The 25201-nt window shown below is 43.6% G+C and overlaps 2 protein-coding genes across 7 annotated transcripts in view; one reads left to right on the top strand and one right to left on the bottom strand.

The window, feature by feature from the left end:
* FARSB (phenylalanyl-tRNA synthetase subunit beta) overlaps nucleotides 1-12029 on the top strand; it is a 37065-nt gene extending 25036 nt beyond the window's left edge. The window contains exon 17 of the mRNA XM_066193160.1: nucleotides 11752-12029. Within this exon, the coding sequence (XP_066049257.1) occupies nucleotides 11752-11903 (152 nt within the window). The 3' untranslated portion in view covers nucleotides 11904-12029. The remainder of the gene's footprint in view (nucleotides 1-11751) is intronic.
* A 4662-nt stretch (nucleotides 12030-16691) lies between these two features.
* The window catches only part of SGPP2 (sphingosine-1-phosphate phosphatase 2), a 35016-nt gene continuing 26506 nt past the window's right edge, over nucleotides 16692-25201 (bottom strand). For all 6 annotated transcript variants that reach the window (XM_066193153.1, XM_066193157.1, XM_066193156.1 and 3 more), the window contains one exon: nucleotides 16692-20123. In XM_066193153.1, the coding sequence (XP_066049250.1) occupies nucleotides 19581-20123 (543 nt within the window). In that variant the 3' untranslated portion in view covers nucleotides 16692-19580. The remainder of the gene's footprint in view (nucleotides 20124-25201) is intronic.

Genomic DNA, 25201 nt, shown 5'->3' with positions numbered 1-25201 from the left:
ATGTGATCAACCCTCAAACTTCTTCGTGCTCCATAATAAAAAAAAGCATAAAATTTTTGAGACTTAACCATTCCATATCATTAATAAAATGTAAATATCAGTATGGACATGTATGATTAGAATGTGAACAAATAATTTTTAAAATCTAAAAATAGAGGTGGAAAGAGACAACAAATTTAATTAAATGTTTTCATGTAATTTCATAAAATTATTTAATTTTTAGTTTGCTTTCATTGGTTTCAGTTCCCTTGAACTGAAAACTAGAGGCATTATTATTATTATATTGGAAGATATTTATAATTTCAAGTTTCAATCAGGAATGGGTATGTTTTCTGCAATATTTTAGTGATCTTGTGCTTTTGCATGACAATCTGGGATGACAATTTTCTTCCAGAAATCATGACAACAACCACAGGAGGTGATGTTAATCATGGGGTTTGGGTCCCTAGTAAAGCCTTACTTAGGGTGAAAAGAATAAAGAAGGGCTTAGGAAATCCTGACAGTGGATTATATATCACAGTCTTCAAAGGAGTGGTGTGAAGTGGAAGGTGTAATTATCTTCACTCCTAATGTAACATTTAAGAGTCCCTTATTTAAGGAAGAAACCCCTGGTTTTGCATCACCTTTCAGGAGTTGCCATACTCTGCACATGGAATTTAACTGAGCACAAACTGTTTGAAAAGGGAAGGTAATATCCCTGTTTTATCAAAAGGAAACAACTCGACAGGTTCACAGAAAAGGTTACAGAGAATCTATGCATGGCTAATGCTCCCCTGTCTGCCCCACTGTCCTCCATGACAAAATTAAAATAGTAATCTCATGAAAACAAGCAACCCCTAAAAAGAATCAGCTTGTGACATGAGCTTCCTTTTTCTGCAGTATTGATTCTCGGGGATTTCAGCTAACTCTTGAATGTGTTAATTTAATCTTTTTTAACTAAATGTTCATGCCATTCATTCTTTTAAGGTAATGGTCAGCTTAGCAAAGCTGGGAAGTCAGCCTGTTTGTGTTTAATGTGAATGTGTACATAATAAATGCATAGTAACTCTTGTTTCATTCAGTAACTGACAGTGATCTTGCAAAAAAAAAAAAAAAACAAACCAAAAAACCCAAACCAAAACAAACAAAAAACCAAAACAAAACCAGAAGAAGTCGCACTCCCTTCTTTTTACTGCCCTTATTTAATTAAATGAAAGGTGTGGTAAAGTGTAGAAAATTTTAATTCCACAGTAAATCATAGTAATAGCTTCCCATTTAGTAAGGTACAGCTGTGAAATTAGAGGTGTAATAGTTATCTCCATAACTAAGAATATCAATAAACATTGGCTTTTATAGTAATAATCACACAATAAACAACTTTAAAAGAAGATTTAGACCGTGAACCTCAATTCACAAGACAAGAGGAGGGAAATCTGGGACTAATTCCAAGTTAGAGGTGTGGAGTTGAACTGCAGCATCTCTCTCTAGTGATCAGCATAAATTGGGAGACTGAACTATATGCAGATGTTTACTGCTGATATTGAGCTTGGCATTATTAATACCTGCCTTATTTTAAGAAATTGTAGCTTGATTGCTCTTAATGGCAATCCTGGCCTTTCAGCTGCCTGTCTTGGCAGCCACTGCATTGGTCACAAATGTCAATAATAGTCTATTTACTCATAGATAACTAAAGGAAATGTGCCAATTTTACCAGGCCTCCAGATATCATTTCTGACATTGGGAGGTATCAGACAATTCTTAGTCCACTTAACTGGCATTCTTATAGGTGCCATTGCATAGTCTTTCGAATTACAAGTTTGGTAGATAATCACATTTGTTTGAAAACATCCATTCTTAATAAAACACATCAGCTGGTAATTCACTGTATTCCACTCCTGTTAATTTCACTTTTGCCAATTCCCCACAATTTTTTTTATCACCGAGATTCAACTGAGATCATCCACCTTGGAATGCTGGCACCACATTAACATTTGTCTAGTACTGCTGAATTCCCAGTATTGTAACTCCAAGTTAACAGGAGCAGGCAGGATATTTGCTCTGAGAATTGCACCACAGTTCTGATGCCTGAGACTCCTGGTGTTTTAGAAACATCCTAATTCTGGTAGATGGAACCAGACATCTTCTTCATTTTCTCAGTGGACTGGACAACACCTTACTCTCCTCAACAATACCTCCCCCCACCCCAGATGAAAAGAAATATTTATTAAAAACTTAGTGCACCTCTGTCTCTTTCACCAGTCTTGTTAGTAAGTGAAAGTACTCTACCTACAATTTGTTTCCAACATTAAGTCTTTTTTAAAGGTTGTCTTTACAGCAGCCAGTAATTAATCTTTCCTAATTTTTTCAGTTCCTTGATGAATTTCAGCCACTGTTATTAATCACATTTTCTGAGGTGTAAATAATTTCTCTCCTTTTTGTCTCTAAGGAACTTTCTGGTTTTTGACCACAGTCACTTCAGCACTAAATATGGATAGGGTTTTGGCCAAAAACGTTCCTCTTTTTTATTGTGAAACTGCTAGTACTCATTTATCAAATAAATTGTTCTTGAAGATATTCTACTCCTGTTTCTGTGTTTAGTCCCCTCTCTTCCTCCCACACAGCTTAATGAATTAATAGTGAGAGGTAAGAACAGGTGGGTTTTTTAAAACCTGACTAATTTCAGTACTTTTAAATGTATTACCCTAATTCTCCAAGAGGTTTCAGAAGTGCCAGCACCGATCATTAAAATGGCTTAATTATAAATCTCTTGCAAACTTCAATGTTTGTCAGTAGCTCTTGTTGCTTTTACAGTGTTGTCCACTACTTTGAGATCTAATTAATTCCTCATCCTTTTCTCTTGAACTGATTTTTCTGCAGCATCAAGGAACCTCAGTTACATGACGAAAGACAGTTTTAACAACTCAAAACTGCATTAAATTAACTAATAAAGTGAGTGTGGCTGCTTGCTTCATATCCCTTTAATTGTCTATTATCTCTGGTCTCTCCTTTCTGTAATACAGGTCTTCAGATTTATAGGAACTAAATCCCTATAAATTTGGGCCAAGCTTATTTCTGTTCTATCAGGTATCTTCCCACTCTGGTGTTAGTGCCTCAAATTTGATTTTAACTGCATTAATACCCAAGAAGGTACCCAGGAAAGAAATGAAACAGGAGAGTTGCCTATATTATTGATGTAGCAAAATGGGAGTCTGCAGTATTTGGAGTATGTCCAGATAAACCTGGTTTATCAAAGTTTGGCAGCTCAACTCTGCCACTGGACCCCTCAGAGGTGTCTTGCTGTTAGATGTGATGCAGGTAGGCCAAGCAGCACAGGATTTGTGGCAAAACCCAGAGTCTGATTTTAGAAATAGGTCTCATTTGATTAGCTTTGTGTTATACTGTGGATTTTTAGTATGAAAAAGAGGCTCTCAGAAGTGAGTTTGAGAAGGGCTTTTTCCATTCCTTTGGTCATTTCACCTCTTCTCTGAAACTTCTTTAATGTTCCTTCTCAACATCCTTCAAGTATCAACCCTTAACCCCAAAAAGGTGTGTGAGTTAAAGTACATTATTTTAGCCCAGCATAGGATAATAAAAGGTTTGACAGGCTTAGACTTCTTTGTCTTTTAAACTTTCATCACCAAATTATGTTTGACATACTTTTTTTCCCCCACATATGAAATAAAAGAAATTCAATTAGAGAACAAAGAAAGTATTAGTTTCTCAAATCCAGAAGATTATTTTAGAAGAGAAACTCCTTTTAATTCACTCATTTAGAAGTATGTGTCCTGTAGTGGGAGGGGGAAATAAAAGTCTATGGCAACTGCAAAAACACTGTGAGGAAAGGTGTCAAGTCAATTTGAAAAGAGACACAAGCTATCTTCTAGTGTCAAACTGTCTTCTGGTGCCTCTTTTTGGATTAACTATTAAAGATTACAATATTTTTCTTCCCATTGCTTTTTATTCTGACAGGTTTGGCATGCTCCAAGGAGTCGTAGCATTTCTCCTGACAGTTAAAGGATTTCATTTGCTATCAGTTTTTGCCAACCAGAACCATCTAAATCACTGGCATTTGTGTTCCTTGCGCTCAGGATGTCAATGTCTTCTCCCTGACAACTCTCCTGCTGTTCCTTTACTGGAGAGACCTCCTCGGAGTTTAAGTCCTTTGGTTTTGCCCCCTAAAGGCAACTATTTTTTTCAATCACAAATCATAACAAGTTTTAACAGATAAAAATCTTCCTTCCATCAAGAATTTTAAATATCTGGCACAGCTTTGCATTGTATAATTATAGATCTAGGTAATTTCTAACTTTTTACATTTTTAAATAGAAAATTATTTCTTAAGCATCCACTATATTTCCAATATTGCAAAGCCTTCTTTATAAATGATTAATCCAAGGCAGTAGCAGAAATAGCAGCAATAGCACAGCTCCTTTCTCAGGGTGCAGGGGCAATGATCTAAGCACTGAGAGGCAGGGGCAGTTCTGGTTTCTCTGAAGAAATGCTACATTTTCCCATCCCCACAGCTCCATCCTTCAACTCCATTCTCATCTGCTCAGCCTGCTGTGGCTAGAGGCAAACTGAACATGCATCTCCTTTCATTTTCACTGCCATGTTGATATTAATGCCTCCAAATGTGAGCATATCAATTTTATATTTTATAGTTTAGCAGTTCTCCAGGCCAGTGTGATTTTTCAACTTTGATATGAAGGCAGGGGGTGGTGCTTCAAATTTAATCTTACTTTTTTTTTTCTCTTTTTATTTCTGCAATAACATTTTAAACATGAATCTGCAAGGTATTGGCTCAGATGTTTAGATCAGTGTGAATGCAGGCTCCAAATATATCTGTTGCTCATGGTGGAGGAACTGACTTTATCTTTGCTTGTGGTGCATGCGTTAGAAAGGAGCAGATACACAGGTAATGCTGAGCTCACACTCAGCTCAGGCATTTCTGTTCCTGCTGGAGCCACTGGGGCAACATAAGCACTTTGCAACATAAGCCTTGGTTGCTAAAACTAAGTGATAAACAGTCCCAGTGACTGCTGAGACTCATTGTTTAATGATGGATTATTCCATGCCAGTTTGTCCAGTGGTTCACTGAAAGGCATGAAATGGGGGAGCTGTGAAAGCAGAACATCAGATGGCTCCTGGTTACCTCAGTCAAGTCCCTGGGACAGGAGGGCAGCTTGGTCTAGGACATGAATGATTAAACAACATGCAAACCAAATGTGACACACTAAAGTAGACTTGCAGCCTGGCTTAGTGCTGGTTCTTGTTATTCTCTAGTCCTGTATGAAAGCAGAGCCTAACAAGCTAAACCTGCTCCCTCCCTGTGCGCACACAGAGTATGTTACACCCCCTGCCAGAAAGCATATGGTTTATTGTTCCCTAGTTTCTGACAGATTCTGTTGTTTGCAAGGATGAATCATTCCTTTAGATATCCAAAGAGTGATAAAAACACCCATGGAACACAAATAAATGAAGTTTTTTTTGATATTCAAAGCTTTGTGTTCTCTAACTCAAGTGAAATAGCAAGACTTCTTTAAAAAAAGAGTGAGCTTTATTTGGGATTAGGAATTCCTTAGTTTTATAGACCAAATAGCTGTGACATAATATCAGCTTAGGTTTGTGACTTTTAAGACAAAGTATAACATTTCAGATAAATCTGGATAAATCAGATAAACCAGCCTAATAGTAAGGATTAGCTGTGTAATGGTAACTCTGCAAAGCAACTAAACTCCAGTGGAGAGTTGCTGTTTCTCACAACTGCCCCACAAAGGCAAATTTTTGAGCTTTATACACAAATACTGATTTCTAGAGAAATACATGGAATTTGATAGATTTCTTTCTAGGCTTCCTACTTAATTTTTCTTTATCTGCATGCAGTATTTAATAAGAAGACCCCCAGCACTAAGAGAAATGCTATAATCCAGATCAGTGATCCAAAATATCTGCATTCCTTAGCCTCAGCATCAACCCAAGTATTACCTTCCATTAGGAAAGGCAGGAAAACAGTACTTTTACCCAGATAATTTTAAGTGTCTGAGGCTGCTGTAATCCTGAGGATAACACAGGTGAATAAAGAGTTGCCTCAAACCTACTGCATTCTTGAACCATTTTCTGACATCCAGCAACACCAAACAACCTCTGTTAAAGCTCCTGCTTTAACAGCAAGAATGAAAAACAAATCCAGCTTATAGGGTTGTATATGAGAGTTCTTATGAGATAGAAGAGTTAGTTTTCCTCACACCCTCCCTGAAATACAAATTTATAGAAACTCAGCCATTGACTTAGTTGTAATAGGAGAAGATGATTTACTGACTGACCACTGCAAATCCGTGGATGATTCTCCATGTTCCCAGCCTTATTGTGCACAAGGACTCTAATACTCAACTCTATTTTTGGATATCCAATGTAGCGGTCCAGGTAAATAATTGATTGTCATTTTACCCTCTTCTGCTATGCCCTGTATGAGGAGGCTTTTGGAAAAACAGAGGAAGAGATCAGAATGAAAGATGCCCTTTAAACAAGGACATATTCATTCACATCACAGAGACACTGATTCTGTGATTTTTGTCAAGTGTTGATTATTTTCTAGAGAGGGGTAATTAAGGCACATGCCTTAAATTTAATTGTACTAATTTGAATGTCCTGACACTACAGTTAGGTGTGATCTGGGGAAATGGCAGTTGTTCTGGCACAGCTTTAGTCAGGATTTACAAATCTAAAGACTCAAGTTGACAAATATCCCACTGATCCCAAAGTATGTTTTTTATGGGCTTGAGAATATAAGGGAGAAGAACTGCTGACAATGTGCAAATTATGAGAACAACTGGTCTCTCAGTACGTTCCAAAAATCATGCAAGAATTGAGATGTCTGTGATTTTAGGAATTAGCTGAAGGCAAATCCTTCCATGACAAGATCTTATTTTGAGGTTGCTGTTGGTTTGTAGAAGGTTCTGGGAGCCTTTCTGTGCTGTGTATATGGGTAGAAAGAGGGGGCTGCCTTTTAACACACTGCCTGGGCTGATAGTGCCTCCTGACTCTCCATTTGATGTGCATTTTCTTCCAAAAGAAGGAATCGGTCAAAAGCGTGAAGAACTTGATCCTAAAAGCAACATCTAACCTCACAAAACAAAATTCCATCCAGTGTAGCACAGGCAAAATACTTCCCCAGGTGAGTGGGGATGAGGTAGTGAAAGGGCAGCTGGAGTTACTAAAGGCAGGAGAATTAAGATGAAAGGCTACCGGGGTCAGATAAGCTCTGCTCCGTTACCTTCTTAAGCCTCAGCTTCCAGTGTTCCTTCAAATTACAGGAACAAACAAGTGGGTTTGAGGGCTTAGTGCAACTGCTGGCCTATAATACAACTTTAATCTATTTCTTTTTGAAAGGAAAAGAGAGTAAGGTGGAGAAAAGAAACTGTGCAAGGTGTTTGACAACAAAGAGTGCAGGGAACTCAGAGCTCTTTGAGGGTCAATTAGCCAGAAAATGTGCTAAAGACTACATGCTCTGTTGGATTATTGGCCAAAGAATTACCCCAAAGCAATCAAAGTGGCCCTGTTGCCTGAATACAGAAAGGCAATTACGGATTTTGAGGACATGCTACAGAAGCCTTAATTAGAGGTATTACTTCTACATCACTGAACATTAGAAATTAAATTCTTACTTGCAGCCACGAGAAGCAGCTTTTGTCTCTCCCTTGCGTGTAGTGTGTCAGCATAAGGCAGGGCTGGCTTTGGCATCCCTGCTTTAGGAACGCGTATCCGATTTCACCCCACCCCTTCTCCTAACTACCACTTACACACCTGACATATTAAGAGGTGGATTTCCACCGCCAGACCTTCGGGCTTCCTCTGGCATTGTCTGGGTCTCTATCAGCAAGGACAATACAATCTCTGACTAGATTTCAAGGTGAAGTTTATGGAGTTTATAGGTGTGCAGTGCAGAAAGGATTTACTATGTCAAAAGGGATAGATAAATCTGTTATCCTTAAAACAGAAAGTACAGTAAACTACAGTTTTTAAATTAATTTTGACTCCCAATGTGTCATTGATGGTACAACCAACCAGTTAGACCTACAAGAGCAGCCTTTCAGGATAATTGCACCAGCAGCAAACACAATCCCTTCCTAACACACCTGCTCAGAGTAGGGCCTCCAGGTGTGCTTTTGTGCCTCTCTGATTAGGGACAGTTTCTTTGGAAGACCATGCTCTTCACAGCCATGCTATTCTTGGATGATGCTGCACAGACAGGCAGGACAGACTATGGTGAGCCCCTGCTCAAAAGCTGCAGGTCCCAGCTGCTAGTCATTCTGGAAAGACTTTTTTTTGGTATCAATGCTTTAGTAAAGCTTAAGAGCGCTGGACTTCAGCTTCTGGCGTGACTTACACAAACAGGGTAACAGCGTGTGTGCTTTTTGCTGATTTCCCATGTGTGCAAGTAGCTTCAGCACAAGTCTTTCATACAGCCTTGACCCTCATTCTGAAGCTTTTACTTCCCTTCAAGAGTTGAAGTCATTTAACACTGCCCAGTCCATAACACAAGCTAGAAACCCTATCCACCATTGCTATGTACTTGAAAATACCAGAAACACACAAATTAGGATGAAAAGAGTCCTTACCTTTTTTCCTGGCTATTTTGACGACCCTCCTGGTTTGCTGCCCTGCTCCGTGGGTTTCTCAGGTCCTCCTGCAGCCCATGTCCTGCCCCAGCACAGCAGGTTCCTCTAGCTCAGGTCTCTTTTTGTGCTTGTGTTTGGTCCCTCAGTCAAAGCTCTCCCCCAGCTGCAAATGCTTGTTTCTCTTTCCCCCCTTTCTGCTCAGGTTTTTCATGTTTCTTCCAAGGTCGTTTTTTTTCCCTTCTTAATTCCCTGTCTGAATTTTTTTAAGCTGGAATTTACATTTGCTCCAAATTCTGGTTCCATGGCAGAGGCACATGGAGCAATATCATCCAGTCCAATGCATGAGCCAATCTCCTTCCCTTACCACCTGTGTGGTCAAAGGAAGAGTCCCTAAGATGAGGAAGGCTTTAGATCCCCCCTGTGGGATGCAGTCTGGAGGCCCTTTTGGCAGGCAGGAATATACTTTCAAGCATTCTGTAGTGCAGCCAATTACCATAATAATAGTTCCATTATTAACCAGAGTTCATAAACTCTCTGTAAACCTGTTTCTCAGCTCATGTTTCTTTGGTGCAGGAGCCATGTGTTGGGTGGACAGATGGGGGCTCTGAGGTTCTTAACAGGTTCTTTCATTTTTATTTGCTTATTGTCTGATCTTTTCCAGCCACAGAATTGTGCCCTGCAACTGCCATGTCTGCAGAGCATGGGCACACTGGGGACTGCCCTGTGAAGCAGCCAGCATTTCAGGGTCAGCTGAACTAGAAACTGAGACGTTGTTGGAAGGTCTTGTTTCCTGCACTTTGAGCACCTAAATGTTCCCCCTTGGTATTAATTATATATTTCCCTCTTGGCTGCAAGGAAATGTGAAGAAAATTAACATCATGGTCCAGCATCAGTTGCTGCATGAGATGGAAAAATCTGTTCACTGTCTGACCCATAGCCTGGAGCAGCATATTCAGAACCCACTGGGACTAGGAGACCAACAACTGGTGGTGGATAGCAGAGCATTTGTTGTGTATGAAAACAGCATTGTTTCACACAATGGGAAGTGGCACAGAGCTGGGAAACTGGCCTTGTTAGATTGACTGAGTAAAGTATTATTTTAGACCCCATCAGATATCTACAACAAGTTTAAAAACAGTTAAGTCTCATGACATAGCTGGGTCTACATGTGCAAAAAGATAAAATAACTTTCCCAAGACTACACAGAAGGAAGCTCAGAAGAACAGACAAGTCAGACTCACAACTTTTTAACTGACCCTGTTATCAAAGCTCTCTTTTTCCTATGGACTTATAGTGGGGTACCATGCCAACATTATGAACTTCTGCTTGGTTCTTGCTCTTATACCAGTTCAAGCTTACAGTCAAGTGTCTAAAAGAAAGTCTCTTTGTGCTGCTCCCATCTCTGGTACAATACCAGCTTTATTTACAAATAGGAAAGCCTTTACCACTAAGTAAAAGGCAACTTTATTTTTAGGTTATGTTTTCACCCACAGTCTGCAGAGTGATCTGTATGTGTGACATTTGACCCTTTTCTAAATTTGTTTCATCTTGTTTTGAATAGTGCAGCTTGGCAGTGGCAAGTGTCTCTTTGACTGGAGTCATGTGCCAGTAGCATCCAGGGTGAGGTAATTTCACTGTTGTACATCCAGTGTAAGTAGTTGGTTTGTGCTTGTAGCTAAGACTGGAACTGGATAATTTAAAAGATTCTGCTTCTGAATATTTTTAAAGCAGCCTTCAAGCAATGTTACTGTGGTCATTTACTACTGTGGTCAGATTTCACAAGGTAGCCAAAATTGAAGTGGACACTGAAGTTAATTTGCACTTGCAGCAACTCAGGCTAGAAAAAGGCCTAATTGCTGTTCTTGTAGCTGCAAGTTACAACTACAAGCCTCACAGGAGACACTTCTTAAATGAATTATTTCCACTGGGGAGCTAATATCTCTGGGCTCGACCACTAGTGATCAGAGTATCATGAAAATGTTCCTGAGGTTTGAGGTTCATTTGGACATTATTGCCTTTTTAAGTAGCTCCTTGTGCACACAGTGAAATGTCCTGGGCTGATCCTGAGCCTTAAGCAGCATTTGGTGCAACCAGAGAGTAAGTTGCTATTGGGAAGTTCCTGTGATCCTTTTGCAGAGGATACTGAAGGCAGCAGCATTAAAAACAGGGTGTAGGAGTTTTCTGAGGATTCAGAATCTGTAGGATTCAGTGGCATTGTTTCATCCTCTCCCCTTTTCCTCTTTGATGTCACAGCATTGCCTGCAGCCCTGCTCATGGGATGTCCCACACTCTGTGACTTGCTTCCACACACTCCTTTGGAAAGAGATGCTTTCAGAAGGAGCAAGTGGCTGGTCTGGTTTGGGTTGGTCTTTAGAAGGGCTATCAGATAAAAATGTCACTCAGCTCAGGACAGAGGCCAAAAAATGCAAGTTTAGTTGCAATAGACAAGTTTGAACATAGTGCTGGTAGAGCCACCACACACTGCGAAGTTTCCTGGTAGGAAAGTCTTTCCATGAAAAAGTCTGCACAGCTGTTCCAAGTTCTTCATGGCAAATTTAACAACTTTTTTAGGAAAAAGCTTCCTTGTATCATTGAAAAGTTGGGACTTGGTTTGAGGTAAGAGGAAGATGATCTTTGGCTTTCTTTGAGTGTTCATTGTTTCACAGTTTTATGGCGTATAGGAAACTGCTTAAAAAGTTCTTCTCCAGATGAAGAATGCAGGTTGTTTTTAATTATGTGACAGGCAATCAAGAGTGACATGCCTACTTACCCTTTAGATGACAGCAAGCTTTATTTCTTTAAACAGACTAAGGTGGGAGACATTTAGATGTTAAATAGCCTAAAGGCTGCAAAAGTTCTTCATTTCAGTAGCCCTCTGACTCAACAGTGCTAATTTCTATTGCAGGAGGAACTTAGTCAAAACAATTGGTGTGTGAAAAATGCCCACGCTTTGGGCTTTACATTTTATTTTTAACTCAGTATTTTCTTGTTCTCTATCAATCATGACAGCTCTTAATGCAAGAATGTGAGAGCCCCTTCTGAGCATCTCAGCACAGAGAACCGTTTAATACTGAGAGCTTTGTTCTGCATGTTAAATGCCTATTGACTCCTCTGGCCCAAAGAAATATTGATTTTTCTCTCACTTTCTTTACAGGCACTGCTTTCTTTCCTGGTCGCTGTGCTGAGGTCTTTGCCAAAGGTCAAAGCGTTGGGAAACTTGGAGTGGTACACCCTGATGTTATCACCAAGTTTGAGCTCACCATGCCTTGCTCTGTCCTAGAGATCAATATTGAGCCCTTCGTGTGAAGACGTGACTTTTATCCTCCGGCAGCTGCCCACTGTCACATGCAGCACCCTCTCCTCTTTTGTCTGCCTCCCAGGGGACATGCGCTTATGCTTTTATGTTCCAATAAACCAGAGAAACAGATCCTGTCTCCCTGAGTAAATGTGTTCTTTGCAATCTGGCTGGCTTCTGCAGGGGAGGAATGCGGGCTCTCGGACTAGGCTGTGCCCTCGATGTTTTCAAAAGGCGGGGGGAAGAAACAAGTTGGGTCAAAGCCCAGTGTTTTACAAGAGAAATGTAATGGCAGAGCACATGATTAGTTTTCAAAATCAGAAATGTTCCACAGACACAGCTTCATACTGTAACTGATTATGGCTGCATAACAGGAATCTCATTCTTTTCTTACTGCATGAAATAAGATAATTGATTAGAGCAAATGTTGAGTGAATGTGAGCAGAACTAAGGAGTTGAGCTTTTATTCTATACGGTTGTCATGTGCTCATCAATGGCTGGGGGAGGAAAATAAACTTGTTTCATGAAAACCAGAGCTATTTTGTAAGCAAGATGTGTGTAATATCTGCTTCTCTGCTCCAGACGTAACTCTTGGTCCTTTATCATTCTAAATTCAGAAAGGGGAGGGGGTGGAATTAAATTTTTTTCATTGTTGATGTCAGCCTGGCGGTTTTGAAGCTCCAAACCAAATGGGGAAGTGCATTTAAGAGCATATGCCAGTGGTGTTTTGCATGAGTAGCAGAAAACTATCAAAGGCTTTGTCTGCCTGAAGCTGGCATGTTTGTCTGCAGGAGTGAGCGTGGGCCTGCTGCACTCCCAACCCCACCAGGGCTTTCTGGACCCCAGCTGTGCACCAGGACCACGCAGCTTTTGGGCAGGGTTACTTTCCTGGCAGTTCTACCCCTGCCAGTACATGAGAACCTCTCATGGGTCAGACTTTTCCTTCTATGTGGCTTTCTGGCAGCAGTTGTGTCACAGCTTGCTGCATTGTGCCTCTGCTCTCTGAAACTGAGAAGCTCCATGCAGCATAGTGATGCCCAATCCTTCCTATCTGCAGGAATGTCACCAAGTGGGTGGTCAGCTCAGTACACTGAAGCAGCTCTTGACTGGCAGGCTTGTGAAGCTGGCTGTGCCTCCTTTGCAATATTATAACCATTGCTAATGCTGCAGGCTGACAACAGCCAGTATTTTGTGTTTGGCCGATGTGGCTCCTTTCTGCTGTGAGAGCCGGCAGGGGCCTGTCCAAGAGTGGACATCTGGGAGTTGCTGGAGAAGGGTGTCACAATGACTGCCCCACTGAGCAGAGAGATGTACAGTGGTGAGGTAAGCTTGTGGTTTTACAAGCTGCACAGACCCCTATCACTGGGCCCACGAGGGCTTTTCAATGGCAGCCCCATCAATAATCTCAACAGGTGGGAAGGCAACAGGCAAGGCTTTTAGGTGCAAGTGATAATCCAGTATGAAATATGCACTACAGTTACCCATCTGGAAACCCTACGGTTCCCCTCAGATGGAAGTGTGGATTTTAATTATCTCTGCATGACAGACGTGAAATGAGAATATAGCTCTTGCCATACATTGCACGACTGACTCCAGTGCCCACGGAGAGTGAGAAAACTGCAGCTCACATTTTAAAGCTCCCAGGGGAACAGGCAGCTTGGCGTTTGCAGGATCTCTCTCTCCACGATGCCTACACAACTGTAAGCAGGCAGGCTCGCAGTGTGGGAAGCAATCTGTAACGCAGATGGAAAGTATTAACCCCCCCCTTGTTTATTGGTGTGTCATGCACGGGGATTAGGACGACAATAAGGCAGATTTGCATTGCAGCAGAGTGGAGACATATTTGCGTGCACTAAATATATTTCTCTACGCGAGATTTTCTGACTCTTTGGGTGTCCCAATTCTCCTGTGAATTTAGCTGTCCTTTGAGTGTAAAGACTAGATTAAGCTGGGACTAAGGGCTTGAGCTGCAGTGGCATGTGTTATGAGGCTTTTAGGGATCACTTCTTTTTCATACCGTTTTGCTCATGCATTGGCAGCTAACTGCTTCAAAAGCTTTGTCCCAGGTAAGTACCATTACTTGCTAAAAGTAGGGGATGAGAATCGAGAGAAAGGTTAAAAAGCCTCTTCAGAGTCCCTGACCCTTCCAGTTCACTGTGGTGCCAACAGCCTTGCAATGAAATTCAAGCTCTGCTGTAGTGCTGTGCTCAGGATTAACTGTGATTCCCGATGAGTGGGACACTTCATATAAGTCTGGTGTATTTATTGCGAGGCTTTGTCTTTCATAGCTCCAAAGCAATTATCTGGTATTTACAGCCTGTTCATAGCTGGGTGCAGTACTCGAGGTAGTTATTACACAGCTTCGTGCTGGAGCCAGCCACTGTGAACACTGAAATTTGCTTTTACCCTCTGCGGTAGCCTTGGGCTCTGGCAAAGGAAACCTTTGGTGGGGACTTCTGAGCAGTTTTCTAACATATTTTGAACTTGGGTTTTCTTTTTAAGCAAGACCTGTAAGTGGGATTTTTAACTACTGCTCCTCAATTATGGATTACTTTTGGCCTGCTTCTGTTCCCTGTGGGTACAGGGTCATTGCTGGAGATCTGAACAGAAGCAGAAAAGGCTGAAGAGCTGGTGACAGAGAGCTCAGAGCTGGTTTAGTGTGCTGTCTGGGCGATTGCTGGGTTCCATTCTGCTGGACACGAGCTCTGAGCTCTGGGTTTGTCCTTGCTGTGCTTTGGTGGTGATTTTCCAAAGAGCAGAACCTGAGACAGGCTGGCTGCAGCTCCCAGCACAGGCCCCGCTGCCTGCAGGCATTGCCTTGCTATTGCACAAGGGTGTTTATGTAAAGGTGACGCCCGGGACTGTTTCCATCTCCAGGCTGGCACTGTGCTCCCTTGAAATTTAAATCAGCCTAGGCTTGGCAGGTGAGCATGGAACAGGCTGGGCTCAATCGCTGCCAGGAGGCTGCCGGGGGATCATGGCCGGGCACACGCGACACCTCTGACCGCCCAGCGACCTTGAAACCCTGCCTGTGCCAGGGCGGGGTGGCAGCAGGTGACAGCAGGGTGGCCGTGGGACAGTGGGTAGGCAGGAAGACAGTGAGAGTGCAGGGAAGCTCTGACAGGAGCAGGCAGAAAGTGAGGGGCTCGCTCTCCTCATGGCTCAGCAAATGGGACTGTCCCACCCCACCCACTGCCCGGCTGCACTTCCACCCTGTTCAGAGAGGTGCCTGTGTTTTCTAACTTCTCCTTGTAGCACAGTTGAGCATGGGCAAAACTGAAACTGAGACTGTTTTCTTCTGTTCCCTGAATTACATCAACTACATCCAGAAAAGCAAGTCATGAGCTTGCTTGTGATTCTGCACAGGAACTTGGATGGATTAGGAGATGGGGGTCATGACAAAGTTACTGCTGGAAAATTAAAGCAGGGGAATTCAGTGCTTGCTGCTTTGGTTCTTAATCCCTGCCAAAAGGTGCAATATCCACCTGACTTCTGACAGAGTAGCTGGTTCTGCACTGGGGCACCAGCACACAGAGCTGCCCCAGACAGGAGGAAGCCTGCGTCAGCACCATGTGCCCAGAAAGTGATTTGCCAAGTAAGCAGGTGAGGAGAAGGCAGCCTCCAGGCAGAACAGAGTGGACTGAGCTATGGGTGAGGTGCCTGCTACATCCCTCTTGACAGCATAACAGAGGCAACTTGGATTGTCTCGCATCACCCCTCCAGCTGTAGGCAGGCACAGGATGGAGCTGTAGCGCTGGACCAGCACAGACAGTACTGAGAACACAACCCAGGCTGTGATACTCTGGAAGTTACCTCCCACTCCATTCACATCAAAAGCAGTGTTTTACTCTAAAACACAAGTGTGCCTACTCGAGAGGATTCAGCTGGTGCCTTTGTCTTACAAAGTAAAGGACATGGCCAGCAAACCCACCACAAAACCTCATTCTCTACCACTGCCCTGGAAATGCAGAGGCATCTGCACTGCAGGGATGAAGAGGTGGGGAGCATTTCCAGACTGCAAAGACATGGATTTGCAAGGAGAAGCTGGTGCTTCAGGTTAGTGAAATACAGAAAAGGTGATGTGTCTCACCTTGTCAGAAGACTTGCCTCTCCAAGCCTGGCCCTGCAGGAGTGGCTCTGGTCCCCTGAGCATCCCAGGAGCACAGCCTCAGCACAGAGCCCAGCTGAAAGCCCTGCCTAACCCAGCTGGCCCAGGGATGCTGCAACAATTGGGCTTATCCTGATCAGCCGTGGGCACTTGGAGAGACACCACTTCCAGGGAGGATGTGGTGCTGAGAGGAGGATGAGGCCCCATCTGGTTTCAAACACACTCTTTGACCACAAATCCTTGTCAGGCTACTCAACTAATGCAAAATATTCTGCAGTTCATGGACTGTTAAACTGGCTTCCAGTTAACTGTTTCATCTATTAGAAGTAGATATTGCAGATGAAGGAGATTCCAGTGCCCAAAAGTCTCCCAGCACTAATTACATGCAACTCACTCATTTACATTTGCAAATGTTGTAACAAATAGTCATTAGTAGACCAGTAATTTCTTTTTAAAATGTTTTTTAAAAAGCAGGATCCTTCTGGAGGAGCCAAAGCATGGAGCTAGACTGAGCAGGAAACAAGGAGCAGGACAGCTTGGGAAGAGAGGTGGGTGCTTGCACTTCAGAAGCTCTTTTAGCTGGGACTCATTGCCTTTACATCAGTCATTTACAAGTATCAATAGAGGCTGCAAAATAAACAGACAGACACCAAACTCTGCAAAATAGGTTTATTTTAAAATTTGAACCAAATAAAGTTTGCCTTTATTGCATGAATTACATGCAGGTGAATACTATAAAAATACCTGTGCAGCATTTATATATAATTTATAAAATCTTCATAGCATAAAATAGCTGTGAATCAGAACAGAAATTTTACACATAAAGCTTCATGAGTGTCCCTGTCAAACTGTGCCTTTCTTGGGAGTAATTCCAATCCCCAGCTCAGATGCTCATCTTGCTGCCAAGGTTTTTCCCAATTTTGTGGTGTGGCCCCTCTGCAGGGCTCCAGTTGTGCACTGCACCAGTGTGTCATGCAGCACTCTTAACACAAGGGGTTTAAAGGTATTTTAAACCTGATGGCAGTGCTGCTGTGTTGTATGGGAGGGAGAGGGGCTGAGGATGGAAGCCCATGGCTGTGGTGGCCCGTGGGCCAGCACTCACCCAGGGGCAGGTGTGAGTGGCCATGTGCCCTGCTGAAAGGCTCGCTGGAGCTCTTTGCATGCACGTGTAAAGTCCACACAACCTGATATAAAACAGTATATCCACAGCCTGAGAAAATCTAAAAATGGTTGAAATTTCTGCCTGCTTTTCTTCTGGAGATTGGCAACCTGAGTTTAGAGTGGCACAGCTCTTTGATGTTCATGCCTTGCACTCCTCAGACAGAACTCCCAGCTACAGTTTTGGAATTGATTATGTTTTTTCCAGGCAGCCAATGGATGGCAAAGCACCTCCTTTACATTCTTCAGGTTCATTTTTCTCACAGCCAGGAAGACAAGTGGACACAGTTAGAAGCCTGGCCCTCACTGTACATTGTGCCAGGCAAGGCACAGGGGCCAGGCTTGAAGCTCTGCAGCAGTAGCACAGTACATTTTCCTAGCCAAGCAGACCATGTTCAGTGCTGTATTTCTCAACAGCTCATTGGTCCAACAGCTGAAATACATTGTTTTAAATAAGCAGCCTGAGTTACGGGGATGGCCTTCCTATGGACACGCCTCCCTGCTATTCTACAAGTGAACACACAGTGTTGCAGGATGCATGGAAGACCAACTGTGATGTTGTGCAGCAGCAGAAAATGATGGCATCTTATCATTGTCACACACTGTAGTCACCAGAGTCACTACTCTTCCACAATGCAGTTTATGAACTCTACTTGTCACCCCTACATGACAGGAAGGACTTTTTCCTTTCCCCTAGCCAGAGGAACTAATTCAGAGTTAAACAGTTTGAACTCAAGCCTCAGTGCTGTGACAATAACTCTGCTCAGTTGTTTTCAAGCAAAGGATCTTTTGGTGGAGGCTTTCTTATTAATATCCAAGGTAAATTTGTTGCAAATCACATTAAACATTTTGTGTTAGCTTTTCCTTCTCTTTTAAATTTTGGATTTGTTTTTTTTTTTAGACTGTAATAATGAGTAAAAACCATCCACACAGAACTAGCCTGGTCTGGCAGTGCCATCAGAAGACACTATGAGCTCTGCCCCATGATGGCACTTCGTTCTTGCCTGGTCACCTCTCCCCCCACCCTGCCAGCCACTTTTTCCCTGATGCCCCAAACGTGAGCCCTGCCTTGGCTTGCTCTACTTCTTCAGGAACAGCCCCACAGCCAGAGGCACAGCTCTGCTCCCCAGCAACCCCAACCCCACACCAAAACAGCCATTGCTACTGCTCTGGCAGGGATTTTGGCTGTGTGCTTGTCATATTTAGTTGCCTGGGCGAGGGGTGTCTAATTCTGGGACACAGTGGGGTCAGTGATATCTAACTCAAAGTTATCTGTGCACAGCCATTCCCATGACTCCTCCAAGTCAGATATTTCAGGCCAGTTGCTTTGTGTTTGTGTGGCAAGGGCATGGTAGTGGTGGGGGGTGGCTTATAAGGGTGACTTCTCTCAGAAGGTGCCAGAAGCTCCCCCTGTGTCCAATACGACCAATGCCAGCTGGCCTCCAGACAGATCCACTGCTGGTCAAGGCTGAGCCCATCAGTGACAGTAGCAGCACCTCTGGGATAACAGAATTGAGAAGGGAGGAAAAACCTGCACAACTGCAGGCAGAGAGAGGAGTGAAGATATGGGAGAGAAACAACTCTGCAGACATCATGATCACAGAAGGAAGAGGAAGAGGTGCTCTGGTGCCAGAGCAGAGACTCCCCTGCAGCCCATTGTGCAGCCCATGGTGAGGCAGCTGTGCCCCTGCAGCCCATGGAGGTCCAAGGGGAGGAGAGATCCACCTGCAATGAATGGAGGACCCCACTCTGGAGCAGCGTGATGCCCTAAGAAGGGTTTGAAGACCACACTGAAACAGGCTCCTGGGATGACTTTTGATCCCTCAGGGGACCCATGCCAGATGAAGAAGTGCAGCCCATGGAAAAATTCACATTGGGGAAATTTCTGATGAGCTGTCTTCTGTGGGAGGGACCTCATGCTGGAGCAGGGGAGGAGTATGAGGGGTCCTACCCCTGAGGAGGAAGGAGCAGCAGCATGTGATGAACTGACTGTAACCTCCATTCCCATTCCCCTGTGATGGTGGATAGGAGGAGGTAGAGACTTCAGGAGAGAAGTTGAGCCTAGAAAGAAGGGAGGGGTAGGTGGAAGGTGGTTGTAATGTTTGGTTTTATTTCTTATTATCCTACTCTGATTAGTTTATAATAAAATAAATTATTTCCCCAAGTCGAGTCTGTTTTGCCTGTGACAGTAAAACTGCTGAGTGATCTCTCCCTGCCCCTGTCTCGAGCCATGATCCTCTGGTTATATTTTCTCTCCCTGGAGAGAGGGGAGTGGTAGAGCAGCTTTGGTGAGCACCTGGCCTGCAGCCAGGGCCAGACCCATCACACCAGTGCAGAAAGGCACAAAACATTTTTTGGTCAAGTCACCAGCCTAGATTACCAGGTCTCTGAAGCTGTGGTGGCTCGGTGAGGAGGAGCTGTGCTACAGCAGTCCCAGCAGCTCGTGCAGCAGCGGCACAATCACGGTGGCCGTGAAGCCAACGGAGGAGTAGGTCACAAACTTATAGGGCACCTCAACTTCCAGGCGTCTCCGAGCTTCCAGGTCACGGATGGGGAACTTGTACCGATAGCCCAGCACGCCGAGGACCACACTCTTCATGAACCAGCGTGTCAGCAGGACAACCAAGATCCCCACGAAGAACCTGGCCAGCACAAACACCATTGTGCTGGCGGTCAGAGGAAATCCAGGCTGAATGCTTTCGCCGGTGTAGGCTGAAGCAGCGTACTGGTTGTTTAACCAAAATCCCACAGATGCTCCAGCAGCTGCTCCTAAGATCGTAGTGGTGTCTCCCCTGGTAGGGCTGTAATAGTCTAGTTTGGGGTAGTTGTAACACAAGACAAGAGGCACAACTATGGAAAACAGTGGGCAGAAGGGGCTGGTTAACAGCAAGTGATCTATTGTGTCCCACGCAGGATACAAGAGCACAAGCAACACAGCTGAAATCAGTGCACCTCCGATCACATCCTGTAAAGAAATCACATTTAAAAGGCTTTGTGAGACCTGGAAGGTAAACCAGGTACTTGGGTGATGATAAAAGACCAGCATCTATATTGGTGGAGCCCAGCATTGGAGGAATACCCTGAATCCAGTGATGCCATTATCCACGTGCAGGGACAACCTGAAGCCTGTGCTAAACAAAACATGACAACCTACGAACCCAACCTTAGCTTATGCATATGCATGTGTCTGTGGACACACATTCTCCTTCTCACCTGCTCTCATGTTTTGAGGGCATTCTCCACCTATGACCTTGGAAAAGGCACATGCACAACTCCATGTCAGGGACGACATTGCAGTGAGCTGCCTTCACACAAGCCTTTCCCTCCCATAATCCCACAAGCAATTTCATCACATCAGTGTGATCATCCCTTGTTTGCTTTGCATAAAGGGGGAGATGCTGTCCTTTGTCAGACAGGCTCCCATCCCAGAAACACAAGCTCCAGGGATGGAAAATGCAGAGCTGTGGGACGTAGTGGCTGTGTGCCATGGTTTCCGCCAGCAGTGGGAGGGAGGCACCTGCGGGCAGGGATACAGCAAGGAGAAATTTGTTGCCCAAGTCCCTGAAATCTGGCTTTCAGTACAGTGCCTGAAGCAAGCATATAGTTAAACCCTAATTTATTAACAGATGCAAATAAGGTGTTTTCAGAATTTGATTGTTGTCAGCCACAAAGCTGAGAAAGGAAGCAGCTCCTAACAAAAGCCATCTGTATGAGAGCAGCCAGGTAAAAAGCAATAAAACAAGTTTCCCTGTGCTGCCCCTCCAGTGTCACATAGAGGCTGCAGTGTTACCACAGCCACAAAATGCTCTGCAAGAGCTAAAATTAGTCACAGACAGAAATGTCCTAAGATTGTATCTTTTTCACGAGTCATGACAGCTGACTACTGCCATGCTTGGTCACAGTCTGAAAATTATTTATGTGAGCTTCACTTGGAGTTAGGCAGGAATGAGGGGACTTTTTCACAACAGAAATATTTAATGACATTCTGGTAAATGCATTACTCCTTATGGCTGAATTTCAGCTGTTTACAACTTCCATTAGATTCACAGCACATTTGGTTTTAAACAACTCCTACAGCCATTCTGCATATTCCTAATACAAATTTCCATTTATTCCCTTATCCAAAACATGAGGCTTGCCATGGAAACACAGAAATTTGGTCACAGATGTCCAGTATGTAAAATACCATGCTATTACATACCTTTAATTCACAGTAATTCATGTTTTGATGTCAATTCTTAGATGATACCTTTACACACAAAGCATGTTTTGGCCCAACACTAAGCAACTACCTCAACACAGAAGAGCTGGAGGATGCTCAGAAATCCCATCCCCACTCTGTACATCCATTTCTCACACAGATATTGTCCACCTAATGTTAGAAGAAAAAGTCCTCAATACCCCTCTACAGGTGATCAAGGAGCAAAACTGAAAAGCTGTTCACATGCTTTTCTATTCCAATTAAAGAAATGTAACCAAACATGAACATTTCCTCACAAAAGTTTTGCTCAGATTTACCCAGCTGACTCTAGCAGTTTCCAATTTGGTTGCAAACAGTCCCTATTTACAAACCTGATTAAAGTTTTCTGCATTTTGTTATCCTCCCATTCAGCCCCAGTACAGTAATGTGGCTCTTGGAAGTTTCAAGCAGGACCCAGACAATCAGCTCTGCCCCTGACCAGTGGCATTGTACCTGTGGTCTCCAAACTGGGGGCACAAAGCAACCCATGGGGCTGGGGGAGGGGAGAACATACTTTTTGCACTGCTCATAAATAAAATAAAACGTGCATTTCTAAAAAGTAGTGCTTATTTCATCATTACCCTATACTTGTTAATTTTGTGCGGTTTATAATGTATCAGTACAGTAGTACATGTATACAATTCATAAGTATATATATATATGTATGTATGTATATATATATGTATGTATGTATTTATAAGAGGCCAATGATTTATTCTGCTCTCCCCTATCCACAAATATCTGGGCTTCTCATTTTGGCAACTCCTCCCTGGAAGCTGCTGGAGAGCTCAGGACATGCCGTGGCTATCTGTGGTGGCTCCCTTCAGTCCTGGTGTGCATGGGCAGGTTTGATTTTTTGAACACCCAGAGGAGGTGGGCAAGATCCAGACCACCACTTACATTTAGCAGCGCAGAATTAATGATTCCCCCCTTGCCTGTGAAACCAAGGAGAAGATGGCAAGAGGAGGGACGGCTCCGATTTCTGCGAGAACAACTGCTTTGCGGGCTCTCCCTGCTGTGGCCCCGGAGCAGGACCGGAGTTTTCCCCGGGGGTGGAGCCGCTCTTAGCACGCCCAGGAAGCACATTCTTGTCTGTCTGCCTGTGTAAACAGATTAGTCTCTCGCCAAGCCCGCAATTATAAAGGAATTTTTAAATAAGGGCAGGCACGGATTTTGCTCAAGGTGCAGTACTACCTGCAAAATCTAAAACCTCCGGTTGCCTTGCTGGGATGCTCCAGCTCCCTGGGCACAGACAAGTCCTCCCCAGGCTCCAGCTACCTCCTGTAATGCCCCTCCACTGCCATGCAGCTCAGCCCTGCTCCCACACAGCGCCAAAGATCTGCTTCCCTGATATCGCCAATCAAGCAAAAAGAACACTTCTCCTATTCTGTCAGGTACACGGTCACTTACTGCCTGAGTTCCCTTACATTTCCGTTTATTGTGAGACACTACTCACGCTCCTGAACTCCACTCCTAAGGACTGTACTACACAATGTGTAAAGTACTGAGAATATGTTGAGTGTTTATCAGTTTTAAAATATTTAAGATAATTTCAGGATTAATGGTAGTATGAAAAAAACCTGAAATACGGCCCAGCAAAGGGTGGGAGCTTCAGAACACCTCCCACCATGGGAGGTGTAATCAGAAATAAATGCACCAACACTAAATGGGCTTATCTCAGGGAGGAAAAACCATTCAGGGTTTTTTGGTTATCAAAAGTGACCATGCTGGTCAGCACAGGACATTATTGCCTGTAACTCAGGGCAGTTGCAGTGCCAGAGAAGTTCTCACCACATCAGCTGTGGCTCTGGAGGGAATGAATGGCTTCAGCAGATGTGAGACAGGAAAACTTGTTTGCTGCATTGAGGCAGGGACCAAATATTGGGCCAGTGTTTTAAGATGGAAACCAAAGTAATATTTTCTAAAATACAACTCTCTGGAGGAAAAAGGCAAACAAATACAATTACCAGTCATATAATCTCCAATTGCTTTTTGCTTCTCAAAAATAACCCCTAAAAACTTACAGATTCATGTCTTCAAAATGTGTCCAATTTTTTTATTTTTTATTTTTTTTTACTTTGCCTTTTCCAGGTAACTCCAGATCCCCTCTTTACCAGGTCCTCAGACTCCATCATTTAAGATCCACAAGAAAGGACCCTGCATTTCTCCTGTTTTTCCACACACACAGGACACTCTGATGTTGAGGTGGTGGAGATGGGTGGTTGTAACTAAATTACCTGTCAGCAGTGCCAGTGCATTGCTGCCACCCCATTCCCTTGACTGGGTGATGCTCTCCTGCTAACAGCCCAGGCCATGGGTGTTTGTTCCCTTTTCCCTGAGCACAGTATTCATTCTGGTACAGCTGGAAGGGTGCAGATAGCTCCCATACCAGCTGAGTGCCTCTCCAGGAGGTCTTTATTGGTAATGTCTCTTCTAATGACATCACTGTGCTTTCTGATGCTACTCCTCATTCAAAAGCAAGGCCAGCAGTGCTGAAATACAAAGAGATTTGTAGAGCTGATTCTACAGCTCTGCAAGAAGATGCAATTCTCTCAGAAGGGAGATCCTGCGCTGGAGCTGCAGGAAAACACAATGCAATTGCCCTTGTCACTCCTCCTCAAACAGGAAAAAATCAAACCTGTTTGGTTCCTCAAACAGGAAAAATTCACTTACACCAAGTCCATGGATATTTGTTACCCATTCCTTTGCTTTACTAAAATGCAATGACCACTTAATACATTATTACATCCCTTCTATTAAGGCCTCAGTTAAAAACCCAGAGGCTCTTCCAGCTGATGTGCCTCAGCCCTGTAACATCACAGCTCAGGGCAGGAGCTGTCCCACCCGGGGTCAGAAACAGCTCTGAACTGCACTTCTTCCCCAAAGAACCATCCCTGCAGGTGGGACAGCAGAGCCAGTCATTGTGGGTGACAAGCTGCTGCAGAGGCACGGGTTGCATGATGGAGCTGGGCCTTTCCCCAGCTCCATCCCCACCACGGCACACACAGGATAAAGACCCCAGCCAAGTACATTTGCCCTTTTGAAAGGCAGCATTGCTCACACTTCAGCTAAGCAGCTTTTTAAAAAACTTTATTTTACAGCCCTTTTCTATCATGTCAAAAGCACAAAGGGCTTTTTCTTCTTTACCCGAAAATCCATCTAAATTTAGAGGGGTCTTTCATTATGATGGGTCAGCAAGGGAAGTATGCAAAGAATTTTTACTGATTGACTTAAGGTCAGTAGCCGAGAAAGGGTGCCTGCAGCTTCGATGGAAGATATTGTTTTGATCCACTGGGCCTGAAAGGGAAGTTCAAGCTATATTTTATAGCTAACCTTAATCTCATGAGGGCTCCTTTTCTTACAGTCATCAGGTCTCATTGCAAACGTAATTATTACTCGGTAAAAAAGATTCAATTACTTATGCATATGCAACCAACAACGCATATCAAACTCCAGTGAGGAAATAGCCAGAAGTTCTCAGCCGTATTTGGGAAGCTGGACCACCCCTCTGACCACCATACCTAACAGATCAATAAAGTTTCCTCTTGTCAGGAGAGAACCAACCATCACAGGCACGCTGAAATTTGTTCCTAAAGCAGCACTGACGTCTCTAAGCGACTGTGCCCAGCAAGTCTGTCGTATAAAGTCACAAATATTTCATCATTATTTTCAGACATAACATTTGCGCATCTCAGGCCCTCAAGAATTTACTTCCTTCCAGCTGAAAACAGGAAAGCTGTCGTTCTAGAGTGCCCTGTGCCTGTACGCTGCTGTCGGCCGGGCCCTCAAGGGCAGCTGCCATG

The sequence above is a fragment of the Chamaea fasciata genome, unplaced genomic scaffold (assembly GCF_029207755.1).
Source record: "Chamaea fasciata isolate MVZ Bird 193981 ecotype frontalis unplaced genomic scaffold, bChaFas1.0.hap1 SCAF_11, whole genome shotgun sequence".
Taxonomy (NCBI): domain Eukaryota; kingdom Metazoa; phylum Chordata; class Aves; order Passeriformes; family Sylviidae; genus Chamaea; species Chamaea fasciata.
This window is presented reverse-complemented; position numbering and strand designations above follow the sequence as displayed.